The following is an 18,666-nucleotide window of genomic DNA, read 5'->3' on the forward strand; positions in this document are numbered from 1 at the left end:
AGTGGTCATGCATAGGCCCCAACCACCCCTCGCACATGGAAAGCAATGGTAGGGCCCTGCCCTTGTCCCGGCCCCCTGGATGGCTGTGATTAGGCCACAATGGCCAGGCGCCAACTTTTAAGTACCACGACCTGATCATTCCTCATCGGCTACACTGGAGCTACATATTCTAACCTCAGCACCTTTCAAGCCCTTCCTCCTTCACTTTGATTCTTCCTGTCTACCTAGGTTAAAATAATACTGTACACCTCTCCCTCTCTCTCCTCAAGATCAAGTGCACCAGGCCCTCCTCCTCATGTGTACTCCTACCATGAAAATATTATCGATAGTACATTACATGTAGACACCTCCCTGACCACCTAAAGTTGTTATTCTACTACTTGGGAGGCTGGCTATAAATGCCTGGCCATGACATATGCATGGCTCTCTCTACACAGCACACCATCGCCTCTTCACTGCCAAACTTTTTGCCAGGGTTAGTCAAGCTCACACACAGCTTTCTTCTTCCACATCTAGCTGTCTAGCTTCCCTCCAGAGCAAGAAGTCAAGAGCAAGAATGGCCATGCACCCTCTCTCCCAGGGGGCACAGGCGTGGCCGTGGGGGATGGCCATGTACACGAACCTGCACTACCACCACCAGTACGAGAGGGAACAGCTGTTCGAGAAGCCCCTCACGCCCAGCGACGTGGGCAAGCTGAATCGGCTGGTGATCCCCAAGCAGCACGCCGAGAGGTACTTTCCTCTTGGCGGAGGCGGCGGCGACTCCAGCGAGAAGGGCCTGCTGCTGTCTTTCGAGGACGAAGCCGGCAAGCCATGGCGGTTCCGGTACTCGTACTGGACCAGCAGCCAGAGCTACGTGCTCACCAAGGGCTGGAGCCGGTACGTCAAGGAGAAGCACCTCGACGCCGGCGATGTCGTGTGCTTCGAGCGGGTACGCGGCGGCCTCGGCGCGGGGGACCGCCTGTTCATCGGCTGCAGGCGCCGCGGCGAGAGCGCACCGGCACCGCCGACATCGCCACCGCCCGTGCGCGCCCCGACGCCCGCGCTGAACGTCAGCGAGCAGCAGCCGTGGAGTCCGATGTGCTACAGCACGTCGGGGTCATCGTACCCGACCAGCCCCGCCAGCTCCTACGCCTACCACAGCGACATGCCACGTGCAGGTATATAAAATATACAAGAACAAAACACAGATAATTAACATGACGCTAGCAAAGTTAGTGAAGATCAAAGATCATGCCGGCAGCTGACGCCATTTGCGGTGACCAATCGCAGGAGAGGCGGACGCCAAGAGCAGCGGCACGCCGTCAGCGCCGTCGAGGAAGCTCCGGCTGTTCGGCGTCAACCTCGACTGCGGCCCGGAGCCGGAGCCGGAGACGCCGACGGCAATGTACGGCTACATGCACCAGAGCCCCTACGCGGCGGTGTCCACAGTGCCAAATTATTGGTGAGTCGTCAGTTGGTACTGCAAACTGCAAACATCACCGAGTTCAGTTGCATTATAATAATCTGGTAGAATAGAAATCAACTAGCTAAACACATCTCTCATCACACAAAAAATCTTAAATTAATTGGTTGAATTTATGTCTTTTGTTTGTCAACAGGGGCAGTTCATAGGAGAGGAGATCTGAGGCCATGCTTGCGGAATCCTAACCATCAACAATGAAGGAACTAGTTACTACTGCTCTGTAGTCTGTCTGTACTGAGTGACAGGTTTGAATTGACCCGTGGAAGCAAAAGGAAGGGGGTGAAAGAGATCCCTTGTTTCCCGGGCAATCTTCCTTCCATCACCACAGCCCAGAGAGCCCCTTTTTCTGCCTTCTTTTTTCCATCTTGTCTTCCAGAAACCCTACTTGCGGTACCGGCCGGGGCCTTTGCAGCAGCAGGTAGGAGGTTTCAGGAAACATCAGGTTGATAAGGAGAGGTAGAGACAGAGGGGGAGCGAGGGATGGTGATACACATGAAGAAAAAAAAGACAATAGGACATGCTTGCATGTATGTATGTGTCAACTGTAGTATGTGGGTTGGTCCACGAACAAACTGTGATGGGTGAAGTTGATGTATATGTATCTTCTTCTCCCTCCCCTGCCTCCTCAAGGAACAAAGATGTCCCCATAGGGATTCTGTTCTCTCGCTTCTATTATACTAGTGTTCTAGACCTCATGCAGTCGTTTTTTCCCTTTTTATTTTAAACGGAAAAGCAGGAGAGATGCATTTCATTTCAAATAAGAGAAGTGCAAAAATTGAGATGACCCAAAGAACGAAAGAAAGTAAAAAAGAGAGAGAATTGAACATGGCCAAAGGCCGGAAGCTGATGCAGTCAATTGGTGCAATGCTTTTTACTCTACTTGTCTAGTTCATGCAATCCAACCAATCTATCCAATGCGTTCACCTCAAGGGGTAAACTAGCTAGTAGCTACGCAATGGCATTTCACCATCTCCAAACAAACATAAGGCTAGAAAAAATCACAGATGCCCAAGGACCATAAAAGAAGAAGCCATGTTGTGGCACAAGCGATGCCGACATCTGGGGATTTTCGTGTCCTGATCTCTCACTAGTCTATTAATGGCCGGTCTCCGCCTTTTTGTTCCCTCCAGAAAGAAAGGCTGGGTAAAAGTTTCAGTGTCCAAGTGGGCTCAAATTGCCCTAATAGGATACTAACAAAAAAAGGCTGGCTGGCTGGCTGGCTAAGCTGACGGTCTTAGAGGGCAGGTTTCAGACAGGAAAGGGACGCTAAACTCCAATAACCAGCAAGATTCCCCGGCCGCAGCACATATCAAAAGATGAACGTAGATCTGTCTCCCCCTTTTGTTGCCGGCCGGCCTACGTCGGAAAGGCTTGCACGAGGCTAGACAACAGCTCTTCTGGCCGGTCAAATAATTTAGAGCATGCAGTAAGATGCCTGGAGAAACCTGACCAAACTAAGCTGACGTGGTGCAATCAGCTCTTAATTATAGTCATTGCGAAAATATTTTATTTGCCTTAATTCGTATCCACATGTGAAACACAAGAAAGCTTAAACAATTTACCTGAAGAATCTAGAGTGAGGGACTCTTACCTAGCTAGGTCCCGTAACTGGGTATAAAGACTGCGCAACTGCAAGTTGCCTGGGAGAAACTAGTAGGTATAAAACTTGCTCAATATGCAGTACAAGTGCAACGTGATGAGACGCTGTATTAAACAAGGTCCTAGAATATTGAACTGATTAGGAAAAAATAATCGAGATGCAGGTTAATTTCACATTCATCTGAATGGAGTAGCAGCAACTGTGGTAACGACGATTAAACTTATAGGTTAACTACCGTATCAACAGCAAGATTTCATGTCTGCTAGCGAGAACAGGAGCCATGTGCAGGGGGGAGGCTTTTCCTAATGACCACAAATGAACCTTATCCGAGGCACTCCAGGGCTACATGATTAACACCTTTGAACACCCAAATAATATATCTTAACGCTAGAACTAAAGTGTCATGTGAGGGCCATAATGGTAAAGTAGACTCGCCTACTAACACATACCGAGAAAATAAGAAAAAGTACCGTCTAGCGAAGTGGAGTGCCATGGGCCAACCTAGAGACTAGGGTGGTTTAGGGATAAGGGATCTGGATGCCTGTAACTTGGCCATGCTATGTAAATGATTTTATAACTTAGAAACATGAGAAGTGAATTAGCAAGAGTTATTGCGGAACAAATACCTTAGATCCAAACCTTTATCAGGGTTACATGGAAACCTGATGACTTCCATTTTTTGGGCTAGACTGATGAAGGTCAAGAATATCCTATTCCGCTTTGGCTCCTTCGTCATCAAAGATGGGTCTCAAATCAGATTTTGAGAAGATCAATGGCTGAGAAATGCACCACTTAGAGAGCAGTACCCTAGTATGTATAATATTGCGCAAAACAATGAGGACACGGTGGCCACCGTGCTATGCTTAAACCCACCTGGAATTTCTTTTCAGAGGAGCCTCATTGGCCCAAAGCTACATGCTTGGAACGAGCTGACTCAACGCCTTATATATATCTGCTTGTCGCAAGGGCGTGATGAGTTCCGGTGGAATCTCTCGCAAGAGGGAAATTTTCGAGTTAATTCATTATACAACGCACTAATTCATCACAATGTGCTTCTTTGGTACCTAGGCAAAGGAGTTCTGTTACCAAAAAAAACCTTTCTAAAAGACAATGGCAAGTAGCCATAAGTGTTGCTTTTGTTACCAGAAGGAGAGGATGAAGCTTGAAGCACCTCTTTTTTTACTGTCGTTTTGCCTGATCAGCATGGTTCATAGTCCAAGCGGTCTCCAATATTTACCCACCACGTAGCACAACTAATATGTTTGATAATTAGCTCCATGATCTAAGTAAACAATAGAAAGCCAATCTAATGACGGCTGCAGCCATCTTTTGTTGGTCTATCTGGCTATACAGAAATGATAGTCTTTAACAAAAAAACAATGTTCCTCTCCTTTGCATATTATCTTTTCATGTACACGGTGGTTCCGTATGTGGTCTATTCTGCAGCGACAGGAGCGATGATTTTCGGTGGCTACTGCGTGCACGTACTTGGAGTGGGCGGTCAGGAAGCTCTTTACTCATTTTGGGTGGCTGTCTGGACTACGCATAGTAGATTGACGTTCTTAGACGTGTTTTGAAGTGTTTCACCTCTCAGAGTATTTTGTTTTATCCTTTTTGTTCCTATTTATGTGCATCTTAGTTAAGTAGAGATTGAGAGCACACTCTTTAACAGCTATATCATCTTGATGTGACAACAAGAGTTAATAAAGTTTCCATTATAAAAAAACACATACCAAGAAAAGTAACAGATTCTTTCATGCAAAAGAGAGTTGTCGAAGGATGCATGCAACTAGTACAAAGTACAAACTAACCACGTCATCCAGGTAAAAGTACACTGCAGCTAAAAATGAAAGTTTTTTTTTTGTTTGTCTGGGAATAAATAAAGTCAATAAACCCTTCTGTCTAGTAGTTTCACTGTCTTGAGCAAGGTTGTGATAGTTGAGTTTTACTGTCAATAAACCCTGGGACACAAAATACGAGTGTATGGAGAAGATAGGAAGGTAAACCAAGAATTAATATATGACAATGTCATGATGGTAAGCAGGCATTATTGAACTACTAGCCAAGATGAGGGTGCATCACATGAGTGAATGACTTGGAGGTAGCAGAGGCCTGGCCTATGAAACTGGCTGGACCTACAAAATGCTATGATATACCCATCAGGCATCAGCCACATGAGGCCAATGGCTTCATGGAGCTCATGAAGCATGGTCCACAAGAAATGGCTAACCCGACGAATAGTCGTGGTCTCTAGTGTCCATTATTTGCCCTTTCCGCAGTACCTGCTAGTGGTTCTAGACGCCAGCTTTGTACGCACACAATACTTTTGAGAAACAGATGTAACATGTGCAGATGGTGGACCAATGGAGACTCTGTAGGACCTAATACAAGATGTGTCAGGTTGCAACATGATACGGAAACTATGCACAGCTAAGTTGGCAAACATGACAAATGACACGGATAAGCATTTTCACTGTATTGGTACTTTCAATGTTGATGAGAAATGCCACAGAAGGAACTACGTATATATCTTTGCTTCTCAGAAGTTCAAAGCGAGCGTCAATCCATGAACTCAACTACCACAACCTTATGCTCATGATTTGTCAGAAGAGAGAGAATGTCTTTGTTATTTTCTATATAACATGTGATTGAAAAGTTGAAACAACATCATGTTACTGGGTAATGAAAATGGGAACCGATGTTCTTTGGATTATTTCTAGGATATTCAACAGCTTGCACCTTACTGTATGCCATGCTGGACCAAGCCTAGGTAGTAATTAACTGCGATTGAAAGCTTGGGAACACAAAAAGAACAAAAATGCCCCCACCGTATGACCAAGCTCCAGGGAAACTTGGTTGTCACTTGTGAAAGTCAGAACAGAAGAATTGCTAGAAAAAACTACAATTAATATGGATTCATAAGCCCAGATGAGTAGGTTTCTGTTAATGTGAAAATGCTAAAATGCAAATTATCTGGTATGCAATATATTTAAATACAGCACAGGAAAAAAAATATAAAAATCGCAAGAACATTTTGAGACTTGTAAACATACCACTTTTGAGAATTAATTGTGGACTGGAAAGATAAGAGAAAGATCCGACCATAAGGCAGCTGTGGCCAAAATGTCATCAACTGGTGCAGTTCCAGTAAATCCACTGCAGTATCATAGTTATAAGTTGAATCGGAATCTTCAGGAACTGTAATCAACAAATGTTGCGGGAAGAAGAAATCCTCCTCCCATGTACATTTCTCCAAGATCAATAAATCTTGCATCCACTTCCCATCTATAGCTCTACAGAGACAAATTCATTGCTAAAAAATCATTGGCCTATGATGCATGACACAAGCACTGTACAAGACATAGTTTGTAGCCTTGTAGGTCACACAATCTATTCGGATAATCAACGATTCACAACTGTGCTTGGATATGGTATGCTAAGTTCAAATGATAGTGTTGATGTTACACCAAACGGGGCCAAAAGCATGACATTATTGACTTGAATGACAAAGCTACCAGCAGCATGCCACTACCATAGTGCAATAATTTGCTACATGATGAGAGTGCCAAACAATAGATGATTGCTATTCCTCATTCACGTCCTCAATTACCAGAACTCCGCACAAGAATACTGTTCAGTGAAATCTATAGATATCTCTTACAATGACTTAGTTCAGTAATACTGTTTGAAATCATAAAAAAGGAATGACAGTCTGCACCAACCTTAAGGTTCCTATATATTGTCATTGGTATATTAGGAGGGATGCTGATTAAACCAAAAGCAAGTGCTAACTTCTCTATGTGGTGTTTAAGAAGCTCCTCTTTATGTTGGATCAGTGAGCAAATTTTATCATCTCATGATAAACTTTCGCCAATGTGTTATAGATATCAACGATTCCAGGGTGCTCTATCTCTATCCAACACAAAAAACATGAATTTTACCCTTTGCCTAGATCCAACTCCTGCCCATATCTTTCATTGCACCACTATCCTTCAAATACTTCCTGGCCAACACAGCATTATCCCAGTTTCCACAGGCAGCATATACATCTGAGAGCAAAATATGGTTCCCCCCATTTTCAGGTTCAAGTTTGAAAAGCTGTTCAGCTGCTATTCTGGCTAATCTAATATGCCTGTACTTCTGGCATGACCCAAGCAAAGATCCCCACATGGAAATCATTGGTTCGAATGACATTTGTAGCATCAATTCCCAAGCCTCATCAATCTTCCCACATCGCCCCAAAACATCAACCATGCAGGAATAATGAAGGACATTAGGCTCAACAGTATGATCAGAAATTACAAGGCTAAAGTAGTGGCGGGCCTCTTCAACTAAACCTGCATGGCCGCACACAGACAACATGGATAGATAGGTAACTTCATTTGGAAAAATCCCTACCTGTTGCATTTTCTCAAAGAGAATCATTACTTCCCAAGAATGGCCATGCCTAGCAAAACTAACAATCATTGCATTCCATAGGACGACATTCTTATGTTCCATATCAGAAAATACTGCATAACCTTCCTCAATCTGCCCACACCTTGCATAGACATCCACAAGAGATGATGCCACAAAGAAGTTAACATGAAAACCACACTTGACATTAACTGCATGCAGCTGTGTTCCTTCCATTATCAATGCAAAGCTTGCACATGTGCTGAGCATCGCAGAAAGCGTGAATTCAGTCAATTGTATTCCATTCCTTTGTGAACTCTGAAATAACCGCAATGCCTCTTCATGAAGACCATTTTGCACGAGTCCTGCAAACAGAGAACTCCATGTAACTGTAGTTTTCTCAGGCATTTTCTCAAACACCCAGTAGGCATCGTTAATCATATTACATTTTGCATAAACATCAAGAACTGCAGTTCCAACAAAACTATTGGAGTCCAGGGCAAGCTTAATAGCAATAGTGTGTAACTGTTTGCATTCTATGATAACATATTTCACAGCACATGCGCAGAGAGTACTGGATAGGGTAAATTCACTCATATGTGCCCCTTCTCCGTGCATCATTGAAAAAAGCTTCAGAATTTGTACATCCTCTCCATTACGAGTATACCCAGCAATCATGGTATTCCATGATACTACACTTCTGACATGCATTGTATCAAAAGCATGGCGAGCACAATCATTCTGACCACATTTTGTGTATAAGTTGATGAGAATATTGCATGTGATAGTGTCAGTTACCAGACCAAAATGAATGGCTAAACCATGCCAACCTTTTCCAACCAAGAGGGACCTCCTCTTTGCACATAGTTGCAAAAGTTCATGCAGAGCAAACACGTGAATCGAATTCCTATCAAACCTAACAGGTCTTTTCTCCTTTAGGGCACTTATATGGTTCAGCTTGTTACAAAAAGAACGAGCAGCAAAATAAAGTCCCGAGCGCACAACAGTAAGAGATCTAGTATCTCTGATGTATAGCATGATGGTCAAACCAAATGCCCATCCAAGCAACTCAAGTACCCACAAGTTCTTGATTTTACTGAAACGCAAACTTCACCAATGGAAATTGTTTGACTCACAAAAAGGGACAATCAATAGGGAAAACATTTGGATGCTTGCCTGTTGTTAGGAACACATTATTTTTTCTGCTGCCTGACATGATAATGTTTCACCTTGTTTGCCCGCCTTCAAAGCTTATTACAGCATTGCATAGCTTCACCGGAAGAAACAGACAGTTAGGAACAACCATGTGATACTCATCAATCATCATAGTTTGGTGCATATTTTGCTAGGAAATTTAATCCTGTGAAAAATGAGATCCAATGAGAAAAAGGACACGAGTTTTCATGAAAATGGTTTGAGAAAATATGATGGAATATTCCTAAATAAATATACAAAGGATTCAGATAAAAAAACAAATGAAAAAATGAACCAGGAACTGAAACAAATGGAGCTACTGGTTTAACACCTTTGGACTGTACAAGCTGGAGTTAGTACGGTACTTGTCATGGGCAGTGAACACTGTATTTTAATGGAAACAGAAGTCCAAAGCTAATTAGCTCCAGGTTTCATTTCAATATTTCAATTTTGGGGTGCAGCTTTACTCAAATTGCAACTGGAGGGGCATGTTACAATCATTTGAAATGACGGAACAATAGAAGTGGAGGAAGAAAGAATTTGGTGCTAACTGAAAGCTGAGAACATTCACTAATATGGGGCTTTTTGATTGTCCAGTCCAGATGAGATGAGCTCATCCTGCATCAGAACGGTGTCAAACAGATGAACAAAGAGAAGACTCCGCTAATTAAGAAAAGTAGCATAGATACGCGGGGGTGAATAGACAGGCATGGAAACTCTTTAACAACCTACCTCTTTCGGTGGGGCATTCCGTCGAACAGCCACGGTGCACGCCGCGGACGACCCAAGGGTGGCGCCACCAGACAACGCAACGTCCACCACGCGCCTCCAGGAGGGGTGGGATGAGGAGGAGCACGAGGCGAGAGTAATTTGGAGACGGCTTCGAGGAGCCGGTGGAGGAGGTCACCGAGGCCGGATCGGAAGCTGGAGGCGGGTAACGCAGCGAGAGGAAAAAAATGGCGGGTATTCACGGACGGGCCGGGCGTCCAGATGGTGTACAAGGATTTCAGGCCCAACTGAGATACAATTTTCGTTTTCATTGAAAGGAAAAAAAAAGTGGTAACTTATTTAGCATTCTGTTTGGCAAATAAAGTGGTTTATGTATATATTTTTAGTTTAAAATAAAAATAAGATAGCTCATCTAAACACTCACAATATATCTACCGTTTCAGCTATATAAATTTTTGAAACTAGAGATACCTAGCTTTTTAGAGTTAGAACTCTACCAAATAAATCCTCCTTAACTAACATTCTGTTTCTAGAGTTGCTGAGTTGAGCTAAAGAAGATGAATTTGATAGGATTTCTTCAAGTAAAGAGAGCATAGAGACCAAATCTAGAATTTGAGGTCTATTTTGTGCTAAATCAGCAGTTCCTCCTCAAAATGTTGAGGAACTGATTCATAGGGCCTGGCGTTGGGACGTGCTTTTTTTTTTTAGGAACACGCAGCAGAGCAACACTTTTATGATATGGATGTGCAAGCCATACTGAATATTCCTGTTTCAGCTAGAGGCCTAGAGCTGACGCATGGACTTGATTTTCTGAAAAGAATAGTATTTGGTTTTCTGTATATGGTGGTATATGTATGGATGATACAAGATATGTTATTATGATGGTGTTTGGTTAGATAAATAGTATCAACTCGTCCAAAACAGATGTTATTATGATGGTGTTTGGTTAGATAAATAGTATCAACTCGTCCAAAACAGGTGATACAGATTATAGAAATATTTTATCAAGATGTTGAATCATCTCATAAGAAAAAATTACCCAAATGACCTTGTACATACTCTATCAACTCCTGTAATTACATACACTTAGTGATGATTAGTGAGTAGTAGTGAGAATTAAGAGCAATTAGATATGCATTAATTATTAGATGCTATGAGCCGTAATAAGTATTATTGTAGGTAATTAGTGATGAATAGTAACATATTATGTTATAATTAATTGTAATTAGTAAAGAATAGTACTAATTAGAATAATTTTTTTGATAATTATAATTATAAATTATCACATTATAAAAAAATTAAATTATAAATAGATATATTATTTATCTTTTTAGTAACTAAACACATTCATATGTGTATCTCATACATTCAATCAAACACTCTTATGTACCGTTCCATATATCAAACCAAATATACTACTTGTACCATCTCATCTAAGATCCCCATCCATCCAGAATGATCTCATCCCATTTAATTTCGTATAACCAACCAAATATAGTATTAGTGTGAGATCAGCGTACTCCATTTTATTATGTAGGTGAGAGTGACGGTGACAGTGTTACAATAAATTTTTCACATCCTCTAAGATTCTTTTAAGTACAAATCCAACACACAAGCACTCACACCCACACACATCCATATGGGTGCATTCGAACATACCTCTAAAAAAGCTAGGTGCACTATTGTCAACAATTATTTTCACCATGTGTTTACCAAAGAATTGCAATGTGCGATAGTTTTCTGATAATTGTCAAAAGGTGGCATCTGCCCGCTTCACGCTTTCCCGTGGCCTCTAACCCATATTCATTTGCATATTTCGTTGCGCTATTTGCTATTTTTTTGTTTGCTGAAATAAAAACCTTTGTAACTAATATCACCAAAAGAGAACCTTGGTTTAGTTAATCTAGTTTATGCATTTTTTTCAGAGAAATATTAGCATAGGCCTAACCTAAGGATATGCTTGTGCATATTACTGAGCACGCTTACCTGGGAGTACCGTTGTAACCATTGTTCGACGCAATATCGTAACGTCAACAAGAAGGTAGGGTTGGGCCACAAGTTTTATTGTTCATGCGTTCTTCCTGCTTCAGAGCAATTGCAACTTACATCTACAAGTTCCTCTCGAACAATTTGTATTTCTTTCGACAAAGTCTTAAAAAAACTGCAAGCTTTTGATCATCTTGAAGTAACGAATACATGCCGTTCCTGATACATTTTACGTCACATCTATACTAATTGGGTATGCAATGTTGCAAGATTTTCAAGATGTGTGTGTGTGTCTTTGCATTCTTGATGGTTATATGGTCGCTAATACTTTCGGTTGTTATTCGGATCATGGAGTTCCGCGATGCTTTTGTAATGCTAGTCTAATAGCTAATGACAAAAATCCAAAATTAGACAATATATATTAGCGTATTTGTCGAAATAAACAATATGTTGTCATATTTATAAATTTAGCATCCATATTCGACACATCAGTTACCGAAAATCTATTTTCGGTACACCATACGCCGAAAACCCTATATTCGGCATACTGTATGCCGAATACGACACTGTAACCCATATTCGGCACATCGTGTGCCGAATATCAACCGTATTCGGCACACGGTGTACCGAATACGGGCTACAGTGTCATATTCAGCACACGGTGTGCCGAATATGACTGTGTGCCGAATTAGTGACTGCACAGCAGGCAAAAGCTATATTCGGCATACAGTGTGCCGAATATAGCACTGTAGCCGAATATGACTGTGTGCCGAATTAGTGACCGCACGGCAGGCAAATACCATATTCGGCATATGGTGTGCCGAATACGGTTGATGCCGAATATGAGCTACAATACCATATTCGGTACACGGTGTGCCGAATATGACCGATCTAGCGGTTTTTTGACGTACGGTGTACCAAAATTTCATTTTCGGTAAATAATATACCAAATACGAATGCTAAAAATGTAAATACGACAACATATTATCTATTTTAGCATATATGTTGTCTAATTTTGGTCAATAACTGATTAGTATATTATAGAAAAGGCTCTACACGTGGGAAGTTCAACCTCACCATTGTAATCATTTTGCGTTTTGTTTAATTGTCAAAAAGGACATATGCAACCCCCTGGCCAATAGTTTAGCACACTCTTTTGTTGCTACTATGGACCCAGAAGCACAAGGGAATTTACTCGTTGGTGCCAGTTAAGTGGTCCATGGACTCTCCACGGGACTTTTGCATCGATAGGTTTCACGTTACATCAATTTAAACTTACTCGGTCTGTTCAATTGCACTCTGGTCCAATCATTACGACTCATGTGTGGTATTTGAATTGGAAGATCTTCCTAGTTATATCGCGAATCTTTTAGAGAGATCCTTTAAAAAATTGAAGAGCCTAATATACGGCGATTTCTCTTTTGGTAGATCCGGCGCTAAAAAAAATCCATTTTCTTATGATGATGCGCCCTCCCTCCCCTCTCTGCTTTGCATATCTCGCTATGCTATTTTGTTTGTTGAAAACCTTGGTCCAATTAGTCCCTATGGCCCCTACATGTCACCATGCTCATGTAAATGGTAGGTTCAATCGGTTTGTATAAAATTCCATTGCGGAATAAAAAAAAAATTGATTGTGCAATTTCTAGGTAGATTGACTAAAACCAGGGGAATTGTGGGTTTGGAATAATCGTTTCACAAGTGAATAAGGCGTTGAGGCCTTCTACTCACTAACATGCCAATCTCAGGTAACGCCTTTCATCTTCATGCTCAACCTCACGGTTCCATGCACAAACGGCACTGGGGACAGATGCGCTCCCCCCCCCCCCCTGCCCCGAGAGACAAAGTCGGGCCTAAATACTCTTTTGCACCTTGGCTTCGGCCTCAGCTATCCTCTAAAAATATGCCAGCCTAAAGATTATCACCACTAGCACTCAAAGGGGCGACTGAACGCAAGCCGAGCATAGTTCGGTTGGTACCGTCTCCCGACGAGGAGCGGATCCTTCCGGGTTCAAACGGGCATGTGCACGCTAGGGCGTCACCCCTTTGCGGCCACGTCCCAGCCATTGGCAACTGTCGGTTGTCCCCCGAGACGCTCTCAGCTCTCTGTGCTGAGGGTGTGGGTCTCGTCTGTGAAAGAAAAGGGGCGATTGAATACCAAATATGATACAATAGCAAATCTTTATCCGATAAAGGATGTTTCCTGTGGTTGATGCCATTGGTCGAAACTATAGAACGCATAATTTTAAGATGTGAAAGTGCATCTCATGTTTGGAGAAAGCTGTACGTCTGTTCTTCCAATTTCCCTAAAATAAAAAAAGGAATTCGTCAAGTAAAGTTATTATCTACACGGGTAACAAGGAATATGACTCACATAGAACTGGTTGGTGTGGGGTCAGAGAAACAATCTTCGTATGGGCCACAAGAGCAAAACAAAGATAATTTGCAATTCTTGCAAAGCTGTGCATATTTTTTAGTGGGTTCTTTTTCTTAACTTTTTCAAGGGTGATTCTTCTTTCCTCCTTTTTCTCAAATCAAATCACCTTGGTGATATTTGTTACCAGGTATTAATATGCTTACAAGGTGGAGGATCATCATCATTCTAACCTGATCATCATCATACTTTTAACAAGGTATGGATCACATCAGATGATTCACATTGCAATTGCGTGATCAGATGATCCACATTGCAATTGCGCGATCAGATGATAACCACTCAGTTCATTAGTTCACATCGCTCAGACTTTTGCCCTCCACAATCCATGAAGTTAGCCAAAAGAATCTTGCCTGCCTTCGCGCTTTCCTATTTAATTTCACCTACTCAGGTTGAGCCTTTTCTTGCATCAATAATCAATTGCTTATTTGTTTCATGCTCATCTCCTCTGGACTTTACCACGCTGATCAGTTTTTCCACGTTGCACTTTTCAGAAAGAGATGGCCATTTGCACGCACCGATTGCCAGTGCTGAAAACTCTTTAAACTTATTAACACTGAAACTTCGTACGATATGCCCACTCGTAATTCATCATTTTCATGTGATGGTGACGCAAATACCTGATGCGCTGCATGATCAGGTTAGTTTATTGTTTAATGGAAGTGAAAATATATTGGCCAAATCTTGTCTTCCCTACAGGTCAAAATATATGAAAAAATTCGAAGAAGGAAAACTATAACATTTCTCTTTCCTACCAAAGAAAGTGTAACAGTCAAGACAAGTAATCAGCAGAATTTAAGTCATCAAGGCTGTATGCCTGTATAAATCACTTCATTATAAAGGGCATAAATTACTTTATTCAGCAGCAGATGAGTCATCTGGTTAGGCCGTTGGTGGATGTTGGAAAAGGTTTTGAAAGTACTTACTTGCATTGCATGCAATCTGCAGCTTACATACAAGGTTGGGAGTTTGGCATTGAGCACTCAGCGATCTTTCTTGATGTATGTGACTGGAAAAGTAAACGCATTATTGTTCATCATCTATGCATGCATTGTATGGGATCTGCTTATGGTGTGACTGCAGAATCTGTTTTACCTACCTAAAGATACTACAAATATGAGTATATGGCAGAATATTTGCATACTTATTTCTAGAATTCACCTAGTTCAGGTACTTCTCTTTGCATTCCTTTTATATGGCATTCACTGCATGGAAAACCCTCTGGAGTCATGTAAATAACAAAAGGTGAAAAAACAAAGAACAAAAAAGAAAGCCTTGAACAATTGCTTTTTTTTTTTTGAAAGCCATCATGTGGGCAACTATATTAGATAGAGGAGAAGATGCATCAAAGATGCTTACAGAGGAATTACATGCCTATAGTCCGGGCAATTCGAGCCCGAGGCAAGGACTAGAAAAAAGAACACAAAAACAACATCAGTACAGTTCAAAGGTACATATTAAGATGAACTCTCACGGCTATCTCTAAGAGATGATACTCACGGCTATCTCTAAGAGATGATAACGCATAGGCACCCGCCATACCTCAGACCGTAGACTCCTCTTGGATCTTGTTGAAGATTGCGTCTTCAGTGACCTCTTTGGCCTTAAAAACCCATCGATTTTGTTCTTTCCACCACTCTCAGAGGATCGGGATGATCAGTGTCTTGACGCCTTTTTGTAAGTTTGCCGGCTGGCATGCACGTTATCTCCACCACCCTTCAATGGAAGTTGTGTTGGTCCGTGAAGAAGGGTTTAGGGAAGGAAGCTGTAACCACCCCGCAACTCGTGTCCAAATTCTTTTAGCACTCGGACACTCAATGAACAAGTGCACCGAGGTCTCCAGATTCCGAAGGCACATGGGACAGAAATATTGGTTAATGCAATGACGAAGTAGTAGGCGTTGGGTTGTCCTAACTCGATCCTGAATCATCAGCCATGAAAAGAATTTGCATTTAGGCGGCGCCCATACTTTCTAAATTATTTCCTTGTATCCTTTATTCGGCATGTCCACAAACTGGGTCAGATAGGCGGACTTGGCTGTGTATGTTTTATGAACTGTAAGTGTCCAGGTGATCGTGTCATCCATATGGTTCAGCTAGACCACATGGGTATTGTCCCACAGAGTGACAAATTCAGTGATTAAGTCTTTCATCAAGTTATGGCGAATGTCACAGATCCAATTGTTGTCCTGGAAGGCATTGGCCATTGTTCTATTCTTCCTTCTCGAGTGCAAATAAAGTGAAGGGGCTAGGTCTTTAGGGGCCTCCCCATGTAACCATCGAGCACTCCAGAAGGGTGCTTTCTTTCCATTTCCTAGTGTGACCTTGGTACAAGAGTGGAATAGAGTTGTGTCGACGGCGTCGCATGGCACTGGGTGTCCTATCCAAGGGCTCTCAAGCTTTGCCCATTAGAACCACAGTCACTGTAGCTGAAGTGCCTAACTAAACTTCTGAAGATCTAGGATTCCTAGGCCTCCCTTTTCAATCGGTTGACAGACTCTATTCCATGCCACCTTGCAAGCTCCCTAACTACACTCCTCGTTTCCTTTCCATAGGAACCCACGGCGGTAGCGATCCAGAGATTTGTAGAATTGCATAGGTGGCTTGACGGTGGTTAGCAAATAGGTTGGCAGGGAAGAGAGGACTAACTTGACCAAGGTATTTTGTCCTGCTGGCATTAGTAGTTTTGGTTTCCACCTAGCTAGGCATCGTGCAGCCTTATCAAGGATTGGTTGCAATTGTATCATGCAAAGCCGCCCAAGCGCCAATGGTAAGCCAAGCTATTGCAGCAGAAAGGAAGCCACAATCCCCGGAAAGATCTGTAAGATGTCATCCATGTCTATGCGCTGGCACCTGATTGTAGCAATAGAGCTCTTTTGCAAGTTGACATGCAGCCCAATAGACTCTCCAAAATCCTATAGAATGGCAAGCAGTGTTGCTAGCTCTTGTCACACGGGATTAAGGAAGAGGATAACATCATTAGCGTATAAGGAAAACCGAAGGCACGTCGAGCGTTCGCGAAGGCAGCACAGTCTTCCTGCCTCCATCACTAAATCCAAGATGCGTTGTCTCTTTGCCTTAAGCCATTCCTATGCTTGATTGGTTCCCCCAGGACACCATTTAGCAGTATGGATGATGTGGAGGAGGCAAGTGTAATGGCTATCCAGTCGCATCATCGCACACCAAAGCCCCTGACCTGTAGAAGCTCTAATAGGTACTCCCAAGAAACTGAGTCAAAAGCTTTCACAATGTCAAGCTTTACCATTAAGGATGGAGTTCGACTACGATGGTAACCCCTAGCTCTATTGTGTACTAGCATGTAATTATCCTGAATGCATCTCCCTTTGATGAAGGTGCTCTATGAGGGAGAAATGAGGGCATCAATATGCTTGGCTAACCTTATGGCCAACCAGTGGTGGACCTATAACAAAAATGACCGGGTGTCTCACTTATTAGGCTAGAGGTTCAAGTGTCCCACTTGTTGAGCCAGGGGTGTCATATAGACGTGGTGCATATAGTTGATCACTATAAAACGAAAAATTACCCGATGTCCTGTGCACCCCTGACTTTGAACATGGGTCCACCCCTATGGCCAGCACTTTATCTAGGCAGTAGTAGGAGCCTCCTTTTTAGGGATCAAGGTGATTCTGGCAATGTTAAGGATCAAAAGCCTATGTTGAAAAATTATGTATGCATTGAAATACCATCATCACGTAGTCCTTAATGAATGACCAGCAAGATCTATAGAAAGTCCTAGTAAAGTAATCTGGCACAGGTGCCTTTTCAGCCGGCATTGCTAGTATAGCATGCCAAACTTCATCCTCAATGAAAGGTATCGCCAAATCCAGGTCGTCGATCTGTGGCAGCTGAAGAAGGTCCCAATTGAAGGTGTGTGATCTGCATTTTTTAGTGCCTAGAATCCCCTCATAGTGGAGGTAAAGTTACACTGCTTTGTCATCATGAGAAAATGCGATTCCATGTGGTGTGTGCAGCTGTTGGATGAAATTCTTTCGCCTCCGTCCAATCATTTTCTGGTGGAAGAAGCTTGTACTAGCGTCTCCAGCTCGAAGGTAGGTAACCTGAGATGATTGCCTTTTGCGCACCTTCTCTACTGCCACAAAGCCTAAAACTCTCAATTTAAGGCTTTTCCTAAGGGCTACCTCCTCCAAGGAAAGTGGCATGTTCTCTTGCACTAAATCTAGCTGTAGAATCACATGATTTGCCACGGATAGCTAGAGTCGCACCTCACTGATGTCTGCTTGCTCCACGCTCGGAGGGCTTTAGATGTTGCACCAAAGCAATCAACCAATTGTCGCATTAGATGTTGCACGGTCTCAATGAATCCTAGAGTCTTCAGCCAGAAGTTTTCAAACCAGAAAGAAGGTGGTCGTCGTGGCCCATTTTCGCTAGCCAGTAATAGTGGACAATGGTTTGACATGGAGGACGAGAGTGATTGGAGGAGGTGGGAAGAAAATAGCGCATCCCAGCTTGTGGTACAGAAGAAGTGATCTAGCCAGACTAAGGTTGGAGCAACCCTTTCGTTGCTCCACGTGAACTTCCGATTATGCAAGTAGATTTCTTTGAACTCACAGCGATTCAGGACAGATTTGAATTGGCCCATCAATCGGCAATTCATGTTACTATTATTCTTGTCACGTACTTCGTAGATCAGATTAAAATCACCCAGGATGAGCCACAGTGATCTATCTGTTGACTTAATGTTCATAATCTCGTGCAAGAAATCCGGCCTATCCCTATCGTCACTAGGCCCATAAACTACAGAGAGCAGGAACTTCTGGTTGCTTTGGAGGAGTTGCACTATTGCTGACAGGGAGTGATCCCCATAAGCCTGGTTTGTGAGGTTCAC

At 42.6% G+C, this 18,666-nt stretch overlaps 2 protein-coding genes across 5 annotated transcripts; one reads left to right on the forward strand and one right to left on the reverse strand.

The window, feature by feature from the left end:
* Nucleotides 1–555: 555 nt before the first annotated feature.
* On the forward strand, nucleotides 556–2,158 carry LOC133906619 (B3 domain-containing protein Os11g0156000-like). Its single transcript, XM_062348575.1, has 3 exons — nucleotides 556–1,160; nucleotides 1,273–1,444; nucleotides 1,602–2,158. The coding sequence occupies exons 1-3, from the start codon at nucleotides 557–559 to the stop codon at nucleotides 1,612–1,614; spliced, it is 789 nt and encodes a 262-aa protein (XP_062204559.1). The 5' UTR covers nucleotide 556; the 3' UTR covers nucleotides 1,615–2,158.
* Nucleotides 1,331–9,676, reverse strand: LOC133906617 (pentatricopeptide repeat-containing protein At5g04780, mitochondrial-like). Of its 4 annotated transcripts, XM_062348572.1 has the most exons (5): nucleotides 9,387–9,676; nucleotides 7,464–8,820; nucleotides 3,939–6,358; nucleotides 3,692–3,841; nucleotides 1,331–1,469 (listed from the first exon to the last, which is right to left on the reverse strand). In XM_062348572.1, the coding sequence occupies exons 2-3, from the start codon at nucleotides 8,496–8,498 to the stop codon at nucleotides 6,257–6,259; spliced, it is 1,137 nt and encodes a 378-aa protein (XP_062204556.1). In that variant the 5' UTR covers nucleotides 8,499–8,820; nucleotides 9,387–9,676; the 3' UTR covers nucleotides 1,331–1,469; nucleotides 3,692–3,841; nucleotides 3,939–6,256. The 4 variants fall into 4 exon arrangements, with proteins under 4 accessions (XP_062204556.1, XP_062204558.1, XP_062204557.1 ...); XM_062348574.1 differs by lacking the exon at nucleotides 3,692–3,841 and having other exon boundaries at nucleotides 1,385–1,469; nucleotides 6,119–6,221; XM_062348573.1 differs by lacking the exon at nucleotides 3,692–3,841 and having other exon boundaries at nucleotides 1,385–1,469; nucleotides 6,119–6,358.
* Between the last annotated feature and the right edge of the window lie 8,990 nt (nucleotides 9,677–18,666).

The sequence above is a fragment of the Phragmites australis genome, chromosome 23, assembly GCF_958298935.1.
Source record: "Phragmites australis chromosome 23, lpPhrAust1.1, whole genome shotgun sequence".
NCBI lineage: Eukaryota > Viridiplantae > Streptophyta > Magnoliopsida > Poales > Poaceae > Phragmites > Phragmites australis.